Here is a 16,252-nt window from a genome sequence, read left to right as displayed (position 1 = left end):
ATATATTGACCTACTTGAGATATTTTTCTTATCTGCTGTTTTGTAACTTGTGTTAAGTTAATTGTATTAATCACATATTTTAATATGATGAAATGATAATTCAACCAATTATCACTGTTTTGATAGTCTTAAAAAATATTAATTTTTGTTTCAAAGGTTAATAAAATTTTTATTTCACTGGTCAATTACTGATGTTTGATATCACATACAATAATTCATTTTTAATTCGTGTAATTTTTTTCAGCAAACCTCTTTATCAGATAAAGTTTTTTATTCAATGTCAGTGAGATTTCGTGGAAAGAAAGAACTTCTCCGCCCCAATGAATGAGAACGTTGTTGAAGACGATGCGCAGTTACATCTGAAATAGATACAAATTAAATTATAATGACTTATAAAACTTATAACACAAGTACACCGTAGGGTTACGGTGATAAACGATTAAATCAAACCCAATATTTGTGCTTATTTTTATCGACTTCGGTTACATGAAATGCAATTTCGAACTTGGCGAAATTTTGACTCAGAACATAATGAAATGTAAATAGATATCGCAGGTCGTTTTCTTCTACCACGTTCTACCTCCACATTCTATTGCGAAGCTGATGACAAGTTAACCTTTAGAATAACAAAATAACAGTTTCTCCTTCATCTGTTTGTTGAAACATAATCCCACTCACCACAGATACTGTGAACATCAATCTTTGGAAATTCATCTAGAAAACGGCATACCTTTCCTGCAAGAAATATAGGAACTTGCTTTTGCAACACAACAGCTTTGAGCTGATACAAATGAACAATCGCAAAATACTGATTCCACATTGAAAATGGGACACACTCTAACATTATACCTATAAAAAGAAATCGTCCTTATCAAAAAATCTCTTTATCGACTCGAGCAAACGGAGAAGCTTATGTATAATCGTAAAGAAATCAAATCAAATCTTTCTTTGCACACATATCATATTGACTGAATGCCAATAAAAAAAAATGAATATTCATGATCGAAAATATCTGCAGTATACTTTGCTTAATCAACTACCACCCTATCATAGATTTGATCCTGTAGAAATAACCAGAATAATCCAGCATCAATTTTCACGTTTAGTATAGAAATGTAGCAACAGTAAAATCAGTTAGAAACTAAGCGTTGAGAATATATATCCATGGAAAAGCTACAGGTTGACGTAGTGAAATTTTTTTTGAGATTATAGGGAAAGAACAACTGCTTTGGGAAAAGAAGAAAAATATAAACAAATAGTAACTTGTGAAATTCTCCCGAAATATATTGATATTAGTTGCAACACGCAGTGTCAGATCAAATTTCTTGCAATATAAATTCAAAATTAAAAGAAAAACTCACTTTCACTTACCCTAGCCCCATTACCAACTCCCCCCGCCCAAAAAAAACACACACACATCCCGACTTAGTAATCTCGTGAACTGTTCAACAATCGTCCTTTACTTTTTGCTTTACATATTATGTATTTCACAATACATCTTGCAAATTTTTCTCCCGTAAATAGTTTCTCTGAAAAATTCAACAGAAAGGTAATTTTCTCTAACCTAATACCTTTCATTCATCCACCTCTAGAATGGTCTATACAAATACTTAACACCATATTTTCCATTCTGGAGCACCAACTATAAAAGGCTAATTAATTTTGTTCACTAAAGGGGTACGCACAAGGCAGAAAGTTCACCTAATTCGTAGAGTAGACAAAGTGTCTTGTGTTGTTTAGTGATGGCCCTTTAACTTTTGACTTCAAACCAAATCGATGTAGACTTCTCTCTTTCTTACTGCTAAAATCGATAAAACAATTACTAGTTCAATGTCTTCGATGTATGTTCCCCAGAAATCAATAGATTTGGTAACCAATTGATGGATACTTCAGATGAACTAAAGATCAAACAGTTAACTCTATTCACATTGGTGCGTTGATAATAAATTGTGTAGTAGTAAAGTTATATGCAACTTGATTTAGGGCAAATGGTATTTCATATTGAATGCATTTTGTATTTTATCACATATTTAATAGAATTTATGAGAATAGATAAGGTGTCAATCATAGATCGCTAGTTCACTCACTTTTACTAGTACTGCGTTGTCTTTGTGAAAGATATCGTCATTTTTAACCTCACTCTACCTTGGTAGCCGTCTGCTATTATGGCCATTTATCTTTTAGCATTGACTATAAATCCGCTGATAACTGATCGTAGAGCAACAAAAAAAAATGACAATCAATGAGTTAAAATTTTTATAATAGTGTACTATGCCACTTAAAAGATATGACTTTGTGTTATATAAAATACCAAGCAATGACGTAATATAGATGCACTGTAATTTAATTGCTGTAATCTTGTTATTCACGCGTTCATATCTTACCAAGGCAACTAAATTTTGTTATTATGCAAAGAATCGGTTTAAATCTACCTAACCAGAAATCTAGATGGTACAGTTTGCAGAGTTTATATTTCTGGGTGGGGTGGTCAATGACAATAATTGAGCCAAAGAAAAGGAAATATACAGAGGGAATTTTACTTTGAAGGAATGATGTATTCACTCGAGTACTGGGGTTAATATAATTGACCAATCCCAAGAATTCAATAGGGGTAATCACGCATTGATGAATACTTCTGATCACCAAAAGATCAAGCAATCGACATTATTCCGCAAGAGTGAGTGGGAAAATAATAGTATTGCAGCAGTGACATTGTAAAGAGAAAATAAAGACATAAATACAGCTCACATTAGGTGTTCAGCAAAACCCAATAATATGAATGCGTTATTGTCCAATAGTCATCACACCACGTTATGATTATAAACCATCAATGTTACAAAGTTGCCCATCTATATCCATATGGACAGTGAATTCACTTAACGTCAGTCCGAAACTATACATGCGTAGTCGCACATCAACCAACAAATAGCCACATATAGTTTATCCAGGGAGTAACAGAACGCAGAATTTATCTCGGTGCTAGAAACAAATTAAGATAATGATTTACTTCTGACAATACGAAATACATTTTTATTGCAGTAGATATTTGCTGTATGTTGCTAATGGCGTTCATAGGCTGCAGTGTGCCAAAAATACTAACAGAAAGTAGTAATGTTCTTCTATTAGTTCACAGTGAAGTTTCTACTATCCTTGGAAACTCTTAAATATATTTGTATAGAAATAATTAATTCTACTCTAATTTAATATTTTAGCAGGAAAGAGAGTAAATACTTTCTTACAGTTTGTCTATTTCTATTACCTGAAGTCTGTTCAAGTCTTTCTTGTAATGGGTGAACACTGTTTCTCTTCTCTAGATTTTTCTTAGAAGACTGCTTTCTGTTAGCTCGATTTTCGTCAGTTCCCTGAGCTACTTCATCGACGTAAATAACACGAATTCCCACTACCTCGTTTGAATTGGTTTCTGCGGAAGAAAGAAAAAACTAATAGTAGTAGGAAGAAAAAACGGGGATGGAGTGCAATGGAAGAGTGTCAATCGCAATTGATGTTGGCAGTTTACCAAATCGACGTAGAATGCGCCAAATTACTTGATAACAATATATTGCTACCAGTTTTAAAAAGGAATTAAAAATGGAAAGTAAATGTTATTCGTAGTGTGTTGCCAGGTTTTTAAATGTTCGCAAGGAATTCGGTTTAATATAATTTGCAGCTCAATTAAACATTAATTAATGTATACAATGTTAATATTACTATTTCATTGAAAATGTGGCAAACACCCCAGAGGAAAAGATAAGTTCCCAGTTTACAATTTCTAACTGAATCCGTTTTATTGGTCTCCCGCTACCTTGGGAAAACGCTTAGGGGTCACAGTATCCATTTTTTCCTGTCTATAAAATTGAGGCCTTGAATTTAGCTCCCAGTAATCAATATATTGCGATTAAGATGTAAGAGCAATAGTGTAAAGGCAATGCCCCTGGTGAATCAAGACTGTAAGCTTATTTTACTTCCTAATTCGTGTCATTCAACTTTACATATTTCTATTTCTCTTAAAAAAACACATGGGCAAAATAACACCGAATTCTTTCTGGCTAGATTATTTTCGACATCGCCCTTGAACGTATAATTTAATCAGTAAATATTGGTGAAAGGGACCTTTACTGTATCCTGTTTGGTACTTAACTGAGTTCGAATCATGCCATACTTTAATTTGTCTACATCCTTCGGTGGCCAGTAACAGAACTGTTTCAGTTCATCAACTCTAGCTTTATAAATCATCAGAGGAAAACTATATCCCAATACAACTATATCCCAATATACTTAAAATTGTAAATCACAACGGGATATCCTAAGGTAACCTACTGGCAGAACAGTGGTGATTTTAAATTTACTTCATTTCAAAAACAAATTACTCATTCTCACATCCTGATGTTATCAACTATGAACCAAACTTGTTGATATATTAGATATGTTGAAGAACCTTAATTTTTCCTTCCAGTTATTTTAACCAGTTATTTTAATAGTTTAAACTGAATAAACCAAATCTATCTTCATAGAGAAATAAACAAAATGACACTTTATAGCAGTTTGCCGTTGCTTTGTACTGATAATGTTTTTATTCACCTAGCAAAACACTTGTTAATTATATTGCACTGGAAACTCTACTTATGATATCCTCTTAAAGTTGAGTTTTCTGGACTACTGTAAGTAGATTTCTCAACAATACAGTACCGATGCACGTAACTCAATAGTAAACTTCAGTCATCTGTGGAGTAATTGACACTATATCCTTTCACAAGTACTTACATTTTACCATTTATTGTGGATGGGGCCACAGAACAGATATTTACTTCCAATCTAAGAGAATAAAAAAGAGGGAAATTGGACTTGACACAGCATGCCAACAAAATCCCGTCCATTTTATATTGCTGCTTCTTCTTACTGTGAATAAGATATACCACATAATGTCGTAACTACTTGCACTTAAATGTAGTCATGTGTCGAGTACTGCCATGGCCAAAGACAAAGCTCAGAACCGGTGATAAAATACTAACGACTAGTATTCAGGTAAGTTTTCGGAAAACTATTAGTTTCGGCAGGGTAAATAAGTTATGTTGAAAACGTTTCGTATATATTGAAAATGTTACGCACGTGTTTTGGAGGAACTGTCTGTACTGTCAATTGCGCTATCTTGACTAGTTTTACCATATATAGACGTGATGCTGGTGGAAATTGACTCCTGCTTTTCTGATAGCTGGTCTTCTTCACTAAACACCATTTCTTTTAAGGCATCGGCCGCACCTACAAGAACTTTCTTGGTCTTTTTTGGTAGTTTCAGCTTTGCTTGAGCATGTGAGTAATAAAGGGTAAAATTATTGACAATAACTGGTACTGGAAGCGCCAGCATAAGAACACCGCAAAGAGAGCATATTGCTCCAATAATGTAACCGAGTAGGGTGTCTGGAACATAGTCACCATATCCAAGAGTTGTTATAGTAACGAGAGCCCACCAAAATCCGATGGGAATATTCAAAAATTTGTTGCTAGCTGTTTCATCTATTTGCTGGGCGTAATAGATAAGGCATGCAAATATGGTTATTCCCATAAAGACAACAATTATCAATAGAAGTAGTTCTTTTGCACTCGCCTTCACTGTGTGAGCTAATATTCGTATACCACTGACATGTCGCGTCAAACGTAAAATTCGAAAAATACGTATGAGACGCAACATATTGACATAATATGAAACTTCTGTTTTCATTCCGACAAATCTATCCACGATTTCACGTAAATAAAATGGTATTAATGAGAAAACGTCAATCCAATTGAGAAAATTTTTAAAAAAGATTAATCGATTGGGACAAAATATTAATCGGACAACTAATTCAAATGTAAAGTAAGCAATGCATGTTATCTCGAGAATTTTAAATACTTTCAAAGGATTTGTTTTCATGATTTTTTGCCGGACATTAAGTGTAGAGTTGTGTAATACTGGTATACGAAAATCTTCAAGTGATTCCAAAGTGAAAGATACAATTGACATCAAAACGAAGAAGACAGAAATTCCCTCCATGATCTAGAAAATAGAAGAAAAAAGTTTTAATAACATAGGATTCTTGCACATTGTCAAGGATTATGGAAAATATATTATAAAGTATATAGTCCAAAGGAAATGAGTTTTTCTCATATCGACTCATTACTTCTCATACCAACTGCTTAGTACTAACCTTGTACTACATATAACTCCTAAGCCCCTCCTAATTTAGAGAGTTTCTTTCACATGATCACACCATATTACTTTCTCAAGATACCGTCAATTCAACAATCACAACTTTTTCGTTAATTCAGCCCCGGTAATTTCCGCTAGATCCACCTATATCTTCCAACCACAGCACTGTTTGTGACTTGGTTTCCCTTGGGTTATCTTGAATCAATTTTATCATTCGACTTATGGAAAACCACAGGGAGCAACTTGATTCTCGTTTCAACTTGATTCTCATCGCAATGGGTTATGAGGGCCAATAAGAAAATGCATGGTATTTTATGAAAGATATTATTAAAATGTTTTTAGAGTGTATCCTACATTTCTGAAGAAGAAAGGATTGCAGAGAAGATAATTATTAGATCAGCTCTCGAAAGCGATCTTAATAATGCTAAATTGAGAAAAACATAGGTTAGCTTCGAAGTTATATAGAGCACTCCATTACAAACAACAGAATCAATTCTACATTTGAATCTCATGCTTTCAGAATTGTCCTCCCAAATATTATTAAATAGCTTGCTCATATGAAACAACTTCTGACTTGTCGTGCTTCTCTTAATTTAGCAATATCAACACCAACACTTTTTAGGTTTCTATCAGTCATTAATGATTTTTGATGCTGCTGTCAAATAGCATAAAACAAAATGTGTAGAAAAAGGAACACAATTCTTGAAATTTCGAGGAAGAGATTTTTTATTTGCTTCTTTTGAAAGATAACTGCTGTATGTGGGAAACAGTTACGCTACATCGAATAAGTATAACCTTGTAATGTGCCTCTTATCAGACGCGGCCATATTAAAATCTCAACAACTATAGCAGAGCTACGTCGCTTATGCGTCTAACAAGCTACTAGTTATAAAATTATATAATGTCAATACCCTGTACTTTCCAACCTATACTACCTTGAAGATTTAAAATTTACCCATAAAATCAGAACGCAAAGCATTTCTGTTGAAGATGATTTTGGATGAACAAGAATTTTTAAACTGTCTTCAGTTTTTCAGTAGCACACATTCTCTTTTTTAAACTAACCGTTTATTTTTTGATAATTATATTTAAAATACTTTATATTTTTCAAAATATTTGCTCAGATCATTTCTGGTCAGTCAGCGTGCCTAGGGAATGTAAAATCATCCAGATATAACGGTAAACTGCCACAACTGAGCTTATGAATATTTGCCATATATATATTTGGTTTCCAATATATAACCAAAACAAAATCAGTGGGTACCACGTCGAATCTGTTGCGCTTTTTAATATGATTAGTTCAACGGAAAGAAATGCGACTTTGTGAAACTCATCATATGAGGAATTAAAAAGATTGTCATAATAATTGATATTTTAATATTTTTGTAGGGCTAACATATATCATTCGAAGTCCTTTTTCAATTCCACTATAAACAGTCCAACTTGATGGAACACTATAAATTCTCTTTCTTCGTATAAATAACTAGTTTCTATAAATGAGGAAATAAACAATGAGAATGTGCAATAGGTAGAACTGCTTGATCTATATAACCTGAATACAAACCTAAAGGAAATTTGGAACCAAAATTATTTACTGAAGAGTGTTTGGATGATCTTGCTAAAGACATCGCTACTTGAAGAAAAACCAGAGCTTCTCACCTCAAGACTGAAACGGGGTAAATTAACTGACAAAAAATAACATGCTTTACAGTTGACGGGCCACTGTGCTATTGTAGTTACATCCATGGGCTTTTCACAAGCTTGTCTCTGACTCATCTAGCATCTGACTGATGTCTCTTCATCAAAGCAGTTCTACTACTTGGCAGGAATGTAAAGCTATGTCATCCTATTGCCCACTTCGACTCTAAATGAAACATATGATAGTATGTTCATATGTAGTTGATAATATTCAATACAACGTTCATTACAGATATCTTTGTCGAAATCTGAAAGTTACTGGCATGCCAATGAACATACAAGCAAGATTAGCAAAATATTGTTGTTTCTTATGTCTATAGAGCAGACTTGCTACCACGGATTACTATAATAACTGTGATTAACCCCTAAGGTCGACATATATCGCAAGAATGAGTTACATTCAGTTATATTCAAGCTCTCTTTTTAGTTAATACCCATAACACATTTCTACCATCTCTTCGTATTAAACTTTGTTTAACGAAAACTTTGTTTAATAATGAATAAAGATAATTCAAGAGGTTCTCAATACCTTTCAAAAGAATTCCCAGGTGTAAGACAAAGTAAAGGTAGAAATTTTTGCGTGGCCGTAAATCAGGTAGGTATTAAAAGATATTGAATTTAATCAAACTCTCAATACACTGTAATTAAAATCTTGACGGGCTTTTAAATCATTATGCGAAAAATTTCTAAAGAATAATAAGCGGGTTTAGAATTGAAATTATTGACTGACTATTTTGTTATATTATATCGGAACTTAGACCATTTTCATATTAGAAAATCATATTCACTACACCTTTAAGAACTTGCCTAATGTATATTCTTTTCAATTACTGTTTTTTATATAAACATGGAGTGTTGGAAAACAAAAGTGTAACATATTTCCCAAGCCTATTTGCAACATAATTGATATGGTTCCAAACAGAAATCCAAATTTCTATGTAAGTTCAGCTCTATGAAACTTGCTACTCGTTATAGTATCGCAAAACTAATTATTTCTCAATTAGGCATCATCCAAACGTATCGATTCCACTTTGCTATAAAATATTAATGGCAATAAAATTGGTTGAGATAGAAGTGTGAGCTATACTGTCAAAAGTTAAGGTCCCCATGACGTGTTCAGTTCGGCATTAATTGTAACCTCTTAAAGTGTACCCTTCGAATAACTGCAGAGTTTTGCCAACGAGTGATAGCTATTTCCGTTTATGGAGAAGAGTAGGTATGAATTTATGCGTTCACATCAAGATATACTAATGGTTACACATTTAACTTCAAAAGTGGAGAAAAAATAGACTAATATCCTGTCGGCATTGTTATATTATGACAGTATATATATGAAGCACCAGCTTTATAAAGCAACATATTTCTAAAACTATGGCATAAATTATACATTCTAACCTCTACAATATGAATTTAAACGCTATTCTTAGGAATCTTAATATATAGAAGTTTATAGACATTATATATAATAGAGATTGCTTTAATAGATATGGAGAATAGAGAGTGTGAGTTTGTATTGATCGATATTATATATAGTAGAAGTAATATTGATAGCTGTTATATGCAGTAGGGATAATGTTAGAAAATATGAGTTGCGGTGGCTAAGTAGGTAGACATTATATGTAGTAGAAGTTGTTTTGATACGCAATATTTCTAGTAACGTGTGTAATAATATATTATTCAGAAGAGTTTCTACAGATATGTTATGTGTAGTACATATCGTATTAATGGACGTTATGAATAGTGGAACTTGCATTGCTAGACTTTTCGTAGTCAAGATAGTATTGTGTTGATAATTATTACAATTATGTGTTGTAGAGATTATACTGATAGACATTATGTGCAGTAGATATTCATAGAGATGGTATGCTGTACACATTGTACTAAGAGATATTATATGTCTAGTAGTTTGTGTATAGTAGAGGTTGTAGACATACATTATTTGTAGTAGAGATTGTAATGATCGATATTTTGACAGTGGAATTTTCATTGAGAAACCTTATGTTTACAGGAGTACAGGAGGTGTAATTATTCTAGAAAGATATTTACATGTATTCAAGAATTTAATAAGAGACTGTGTGGCGTAGACGTCATAGAAGATTTTGTATAGTAAAGATTTCATTGATACGTGTAATAAAGATTGTATTCATTAACATTATGTTTTAGAAGAGATTATATATACAGACATTACGAGCAGGAGAGACTAAATTGACAGGCGTTATATAAAATATCACATTTAGTGTTAATAGACATTATGGGTAGTAGATATCATAGCAAGATGTATTGTGTGGTATAGATCGTATTGGTAGATATTTATGAACACCAACTATTATATCGTTAGACATAATGTGTTGTACATTTTTGCAATGTGAGACATTGTGAGTAGTAGATATTCCAGTCAGACATTATCAGTGATAGATATTGCATATTGATATCTTGTGCTGAAGAGAATTTTACACTAAGAACAGACAGTATGTTAATAAAATTTGGCTGCATTTTGGAAAAAGTTTATCGTTTTCATGAAAAGTGTTCCTTGTCTCTAATTTTGTCAGAATTTATATATCAATTCAAGTTTCCATTTTCTCTTTTTCCTTTCAGAAACGCATTTTTACATTGTAGCGATATAGTGTGTATAAAATTTGTTTATTAGTGAAACATAAGCTGCAATTATATAGTAGTCAATTTAGCCTTTTAATGAGAGGATAGCTCTTATATTCATTTTAACTATCTCATTTTAGATCTCATTTTATGAGTTCTAACACTTTTCATCTATTTTACAGTACTAATTTTATGATTTTTTTTTTAATTTGATATATTTTATCATACAAATACATGAAAGTATCGTCGAAATGACACACTTTATTGTAAACAGTGACATGTTATAGAAAGAAGTGCATCACACAGGTAATAAATTCCGTCTGTTCAACGCCTGAAAACGTAGACTAAATATAAGAACAGGTTTGGCTCGGCAAGAGCACTGTTTAAGGAAGCAGTTTCATCTTTTTAAATTAAAGAACATGAATACTCCTTTTTTCTTTCTTTCGTTATTTTTCTTTTAATAGTCTGCCAACATATATGCATGCATTCCACATTCCCTGGTCTCTTTTATTCATAGTTTTCATGTCTTGGTAGAAATGCTCTCCTTGCTCCTCCTAAATTAGCTATGGTTAGTCTAAATTGTTGCGGAGGAAATGCGCTTTCATATTTGTATTACAACCTAGCTTGTGAAAAGAAAAAATTAATACAGTCACCAGATCTTCAGAGTTTTCGGTTTTGTAGTTATCTACAAATATTTTTCACGGCTGGGAATGTCATTCATATATGTTTCTCAACTGGTTAAAGTAAACTCACAAACAGCCCATTTTTCCTTAATGTTCTTATCATCAAAGATACTTCACTTCAATTTTTATTTACTTAGAATTTAATTGTAGGATGTTCAAGATGTGCTTTCGACTGTGGGTGACATGAAATCTCCTCTCGAAACTACCTGCCTATGAAATGCACTCGTCTTACAATCTCCAGAATTAATAGCTTATTACATAGATTGTATTATCACAGCATGCTGACGGAGCTCTGGCGTGTCCTTGAGTTTAGTTTACAACTCCACTCCCTTTCTTTTATACATCAAGGACCTACTTGCCGTTACGTCCAATAACACTCACTCTTACGCAGATAATACAATTCTTCATTCTTCTCTAGCCTTCTCCAATCAGACACCATTCACACGCAACTTACAAAACACCAAATCAAACATGCACTGGTTCCATGAAAATATACTTCATAAGCATCTTTCAATGAGAATATACCAATATTATCTTATCAACGGTAAGAAAACACAAACGCCACTCACATTGTGAAAACATCATGGTACCATGCTCTCTTAAACATGAGCAAAATGCAACTTAGAACCCTCACTTTCACCGGGACTCTCTCTCTCTCTTGGCACAACCTTAATATAAATTAGAATCACACCCCAAAGTCTTACCCTTCTGTTCAGTAGAAGATAATTCTGGCCCCAACAGTTGTTGATATGTTATAAAACTCAGGTAAGTCCCACAATGGTGTATTACCCTCATATCTAGGATACATCTTCACATATAGACATCCTATACTGCACCCAAAATAAGGGTCACCCGAAATAAGGGTCACTAACTGGCATAAATTCAGTCATAGGTCCTCTCAAGCCTCTAACCCACAAGCGTGCTGTGGACCAGAGGTTGCTTTTTCTGTCGTAATTATGATAGTCTTTGCTCCTTGGGTTTGCTGGGCTCATGCTGCTTCTACTCAGACATTCTTATTCAGCCGTTTTTCTATCCCTTATTACCCTTGTTAGATCCAACCTCCCACAGGCTCCGCGCTATCTACTATGCCCAAGTCTTCCATCTCAAAACATCATCTCACCCTGTAGTCTCTTTTAGCTGGACAAAACAAAGAATTTAGTGTAAGTACTTTGTTAGCCAAAGCAATATTGAAATCGCTTTCAAATTTCCACAAATAATCTAAATGTATTCGAAGTATTTGAACACTTTTTTCAGTTCCATTTTCATGGTTTTATGACTATCTATAAGATATACTGAGTGGCCAACAGGTACAGAATCAAAAACATTTCCATTCTCAGTTGAAACCTTATCTTTAGAACTTATGCCAGAGACTTTCTCTGTTTTAGAGATTTAATCTGAGAAATATTTTCTGGCAATATATTGTATTATATGTTTTATGATAGTTCGTGCAGTTATCTCTCTGTTATTAATCTATTACCTTACCATCTGATTGTATTCTTTTTTTACTGCCACATAGCAAGTGGATAGTTGTGGCATACAGGCTTCGTAGGAAATTAACTTAACTTTCGTCTTAAAAAAGTTTTCTAGATATTCTATTTTAAATAAAGAGAGTGGTTTGAATCGAAGATTTAATATCATTGGCAATTTTCCAAAACTACAAAAACAAGGTGATTTTTTGCACCTCTAGCCTATAGTACTTAACAACTAGATTTAACGCACATATTGGGAAAAAATAGATATCGCATTGGCTATCTGTGAATCAAAGTTAGCCTAAAATACTTTCACCTTCAAAAAAATAAAATTATTGGAGATGAGTGAAATCATTACGCTTAGTATATAATAGTTATTGTATTCATAGACATTGTGTGTAGTATAGATTGTAGATTATGAGTAGCATATTGAAAAGATTATATTGTTGTTCTTTAGCGAGTCAACTCATCCAGCATTGAGATACTCCTCATATACAATCAGATGCGTTGGGCAGAATACCTTACTAGGATGGAGGATAACAAGTTACCTAAGCATTTTTCTACTGGGAGTTGCAACATGGTAAACACACGAGATATAAACCCATATTAGGGTTGTCATCAAAAACAACTCGGAGTGTAGATGTTGGAAACTGGGAGAAGATGACAGAAAATCGATTGATTTGTAAAGAGTCTATCTGCAACGGTTGTAAAGCATTTTGAAACACAGAAAATCGAGCGCTCTATCTTGAACAAGCGTTTCGTAAACAGAACTTGACCACCCCAAACACTTTTCTACCTGAAAATATTTGTAACATCTGCAGTAAAACTTGCTAGGCATATGAGATCTCATGGCGGCATTTACTAACTGAAGAGATAATTTTTTTCTATAAAGATGTGGCAACCACCATATTAACAGGTATTGACATATTGTAGTAAAGATGGTATAAAGATATTATGTATAGTTAATGATGGACATTATGTATAGTAGTGACTCTATATATACACTACAGGCCGTAGAGATTTAAGTGCGAAAGGTTTCAAATTTATATGAGTTAGAAATATATATTTTTAGCATTACATATCATGCGTAATGTGCAATGTATTGATAAAAATTTTGAAGCAGAGATTGTATTGAATAACTTATGTAGTGTAGAGACAGTAGATAAATATGTTTTGGAGAGATTTTTAATATAGACATTGATAGATATTACGTGCTGCAAATATTAGGTGTAGTAGTAACGACTGTAGATAAACATTGTGCGCTGGAGAAATTGAATTAATTGGACATAATGTGCAGTAGATGTAGATTGATACCTTATCTGTAGTTGAGGAGTACTATAGTAAAACATTCGAGAGTGTATGATGTAGAGAATTATATTGAGATATTATGTATTATAGAGGTAGCATTGAATGATATTGTATGTGGTAGAAGTAGTGATATAGGTATTTTATGGAGTAGCGTTTGTAAACAGTCATTATATGAAGAAGATTTTGTAGATGGAAAAATGTAATAAAATTTGTAATGGTATATATATATATATATATATATATATATATATATATATATAGCTAATGTTGCATTCTGTGTGCTAGGTAGTAGAAATGAATTGATAAACATTGTTTAGTATGCTTTATTGATATACAATAATATAGGTAAAAGATAATATAGGTAGATACTTTGTGTAGTAGAGATTGAATTCATAGAAATAATATATAGTGGAGGTTTTATTGATAAATACAGTGCTGTTGAGTTTGTATTAATACGAAATATGATGTGTATTTATAGACAATATATATCGTGGAGATTTAGTTGTTAACTATCATATCTAGTAAAGTTTGTATTGGAGAACATTAGGTGTAGTAGAATTTGTAAACTTCATGTATAATACAGAGTATACTAATAAACTTTATCTGCAGTAGAGATTATTTGAAGTTATAAGACGTGTGTAATAGAAATTGTAGATAACGTGTAGCGGAGTTTGTTTTGAGAGCTACTATAAAATTAGATGTTTTATCGTTAAAATGTATGTGCACTAAAGATTACATTATATGTATTTTGTATTGTAAATAGATATTATGAATTGTATGTATTTTGTAGATTGGCACTATGTGTATTAGAGGTTGTATACGTAGTCACTACATGGAAGAAACTTTATGTTGATTGTCATTAGAATTTATGTACAAATAGAATTTGTACTCAGACACACTGCATATTGTGGATATTGTAGAGAGACATTAAGTGCAGCAGAGGTTTTAACTAATGGACACTATGTGAAATACAGATTTGATAGACATTATGTGAGGTTGAGATTGTATTGATAGATTTTAGGGTGGCAGACATGGTAGTGTTTTATGGAACAAAGTTTCTATTAATAGTGTAGTACAGAAAATTGATGAACACTATTTGTAGTAGAAATTTTATTGTTAGACATATGTCGTGGAGGTTGTATTGATCGATATTATGTGTAGCAGAGGTTGCATTAATAGTCACTCTGCGTAGTGAGTAGTTGAAATTCTTTTAGAAGACATTCTGTGTATTCGAAATTATAGATAGACATTGCGTGTTGCAGAGATTTTATTGACATAAATGATATGTAGTAGAGTTTGTGAAAATAAATATTGTTAGTGCAAGAGATAGTATTATTAGAGGTTGTACGTAGTAGATTTTATATTGCGTGATACTATGTGTAGTTGAAATTGTTGATAGAAGATATGAGTAGTAAGAGTGGTATTGGTAGGCATTATAGCATGACGAGTAATAGGGTAATTATTAATAGATTGTATTGCGGATATTTTGCGTAGTGGTAACAGTGAGTGTGTCGTGTGCGTGTGTGTGTGCGCGCGTTTGTGTGTGTGAACAGTTTGTATTGACGATATATCTTATGTATAATATAGATTGTGTAGTACACGTTGTACGTAGACATGTATAGTGAGAGTTGTATTGACAAACATTATGGACAGTGTATAATACATGTTGTAGATATTAAGCGTTATAGAGGTCCTATTGATATTAGTTATGTAGAGTTTATGTAGAGTGATTTGTGTACTAGAGCTTCTAATGATAATATACATGTATCGCATTGGTAGTTATATGTAGTAGAGATTTTATTGATAGCATTAGGAGTATTTTATGAGTATTATATATTGTAGTTATTGTCATTATTGTGGTAGATGTTAAGATATCATAGTTAATGATTGGTAGAGATTGAAGTTGAAAACTTAGTTGAATGTGACATAGCAATAAACATTATAAGTAGTCGATGATAAACGGGCGTTAGGTAAAGCAGGTATTCTAAAAGAAGGCGTTACCTGTACAAGTATGGTGTTAGTATACATTATATTTTATAGGTTGTACAGATAGTTATTAAGTTTAGTATTATATAGACATGCTATTTGAAGGGTGTATTGTGGAGGCATTATTTTAGTGATTATCTGAATTAGATATGGTACTAATGAAAAGCACTGCTATAAGTTATATAGATAAACAGTACAAGTAGTAGGAAAAAGATAGACATTACGTTAAGTAGATACTTTTACTTGATTATATATAGTTATAAATAGTATTATATGTGTGTTTGTGTGTATATATATATATATATATATATATATATATATATATATAT

General features: G+C 32.5%; 1 protein-coding gene across 1 annotated transcript in view; it reads right to left on the bottom strand.

Moving 5' to 3' along the window:
- Positions 1-230: 230 nt before the first annotated feature.
- LOC106873347 (potassium voltage-gated channel protein Shaw) overlaps positions 231-16,252 on the bottom strand; it is a 41,548-nt gene continuing 25,526 nt past the window's right edge. The window contains exons 2-4 of the mRNA XM_014920678.2: positions 5,107-6,031; positions 3,260-3,421; positions 231-359 (exon numbers count right to left, since the gene is read on the bottom strand). Of these exons, the coding sequence (XP_014776164.1) occupies positions 271-359; positions 3,260-3,421; positions 5,107-6,031 (1,176 nt within the window). The 3' untranslated portion in view covers positions 231-270. The remainder of the gene's footprint in view (positions 360-3,259; positions 3,422-5,106; positions 6,032-16,252) is intronic.

Source organism: Octopus bimaculoides, chromosome 6 (genome assembly GCF_001194135.2).
Source record: "Octopus bimaculoides isolate UCB-OBI-ISO-001 chromosome 6, ASM119413v2, whole genome shotgun sequence".
In the NCBI taxonomy this organism is placed as follows: domain Eukaryota; kingdom Metazoa; phylum Mollusca; class Cephalopoda; order Octopoda; family Octopodidae; genus Octopus; species Octopus bimaculoides.
This window is presented reverse-complemented; position numbering and strand designations above follow the sequence as displayed.